The 585-nt window shown below is 58.1% G+C and overlaps 1 protein-coding gene across 1 annotated transcript in view; it reads right to left on the reverse strand.

Moving 5' to 3' along the window:
- Positions 1-70: 70 nt before the first annotated feature.
- LHFPL4 (LHFPL tetraspan subfamily member 4) overlaps positions 71-585 on the reverse strand; it is a 60276-nt gene continuing 59761 nt past the window's right edge. The window contains exon 4 of the mRNA XM_026659316.1: positions 71-129. Within this exon, the coding sequence (XP_026515101.1) occupies positions 121-129 (9 nt within the window). The 3' untranslated portion in view covers positions 71-120. The remainder of the gene's footprint in view (positions 130-585) is intronic.

The raw sequence follows: 585 nt of genomic DNA on the forward strand, positions 1-585 counted from the left end.
AGATTCTGAGGCTTCGGGTTGACGTTATGGAACCATCGGCAGCAGAAAGAAGGCAGGATAGAGAGAGAGCGTCTGAGCCAGGTACCAGTGAGATAAGGGCCCTGCTGCATGTTCTCTACATTATATCCTCTGTGGAGAGAACACAGAGAATCAGCACGTGCCAGGCCACACCACCTACAGCACCAGAGCCCCGAACGGCAGTGCCAGCACCCCGAGGGGGTTGGCGTAACAATCACAGCAGCAGGGCAGGGTGACACTGGGACCAGCTTCCTTGCGGGCCTGCAGACCCAGCAACTTCCCAGGGAAGGAAGGGCCCTTGCAGCTTGTGGCAGTTCCTGTATTCCTGGTACCTCTTTAGGGCCCCGTGCAGCCCCTGGGTGGAACTGGCACCTGTTTCGCCCGCCTGCATTTCTAACGTACTTGTCACTGGCCCTACGATCATTTCCCAGCTCTTCCGCAGGCCAACTGGAAATTAACCCTTGGAGAGGACGTGCCAGCACCCCCAAATACTCCTTCCAGTGCGCACCCCTCCAGCACCCCCCATGTACCCCCTCCAGCACCCCCAAATACTCCTCCCAGTACACA

This window comes from Terrapene carolina, unplaced genomic scaffold, assembly GCF_002925995.2.
Source record: "Terrapene carolina triunguis isolate 2854851 unplaced genomic scaffold, T_m_triunguis-2.0 Scaffold627, whole genome shotgun sequence".
Taxonomy (NCBI): domain Eukaryota; kingdom Metazoa; phylum Chordata; order Testudines; family Emydidae; genus Terrapene; species Terrapene triunguis.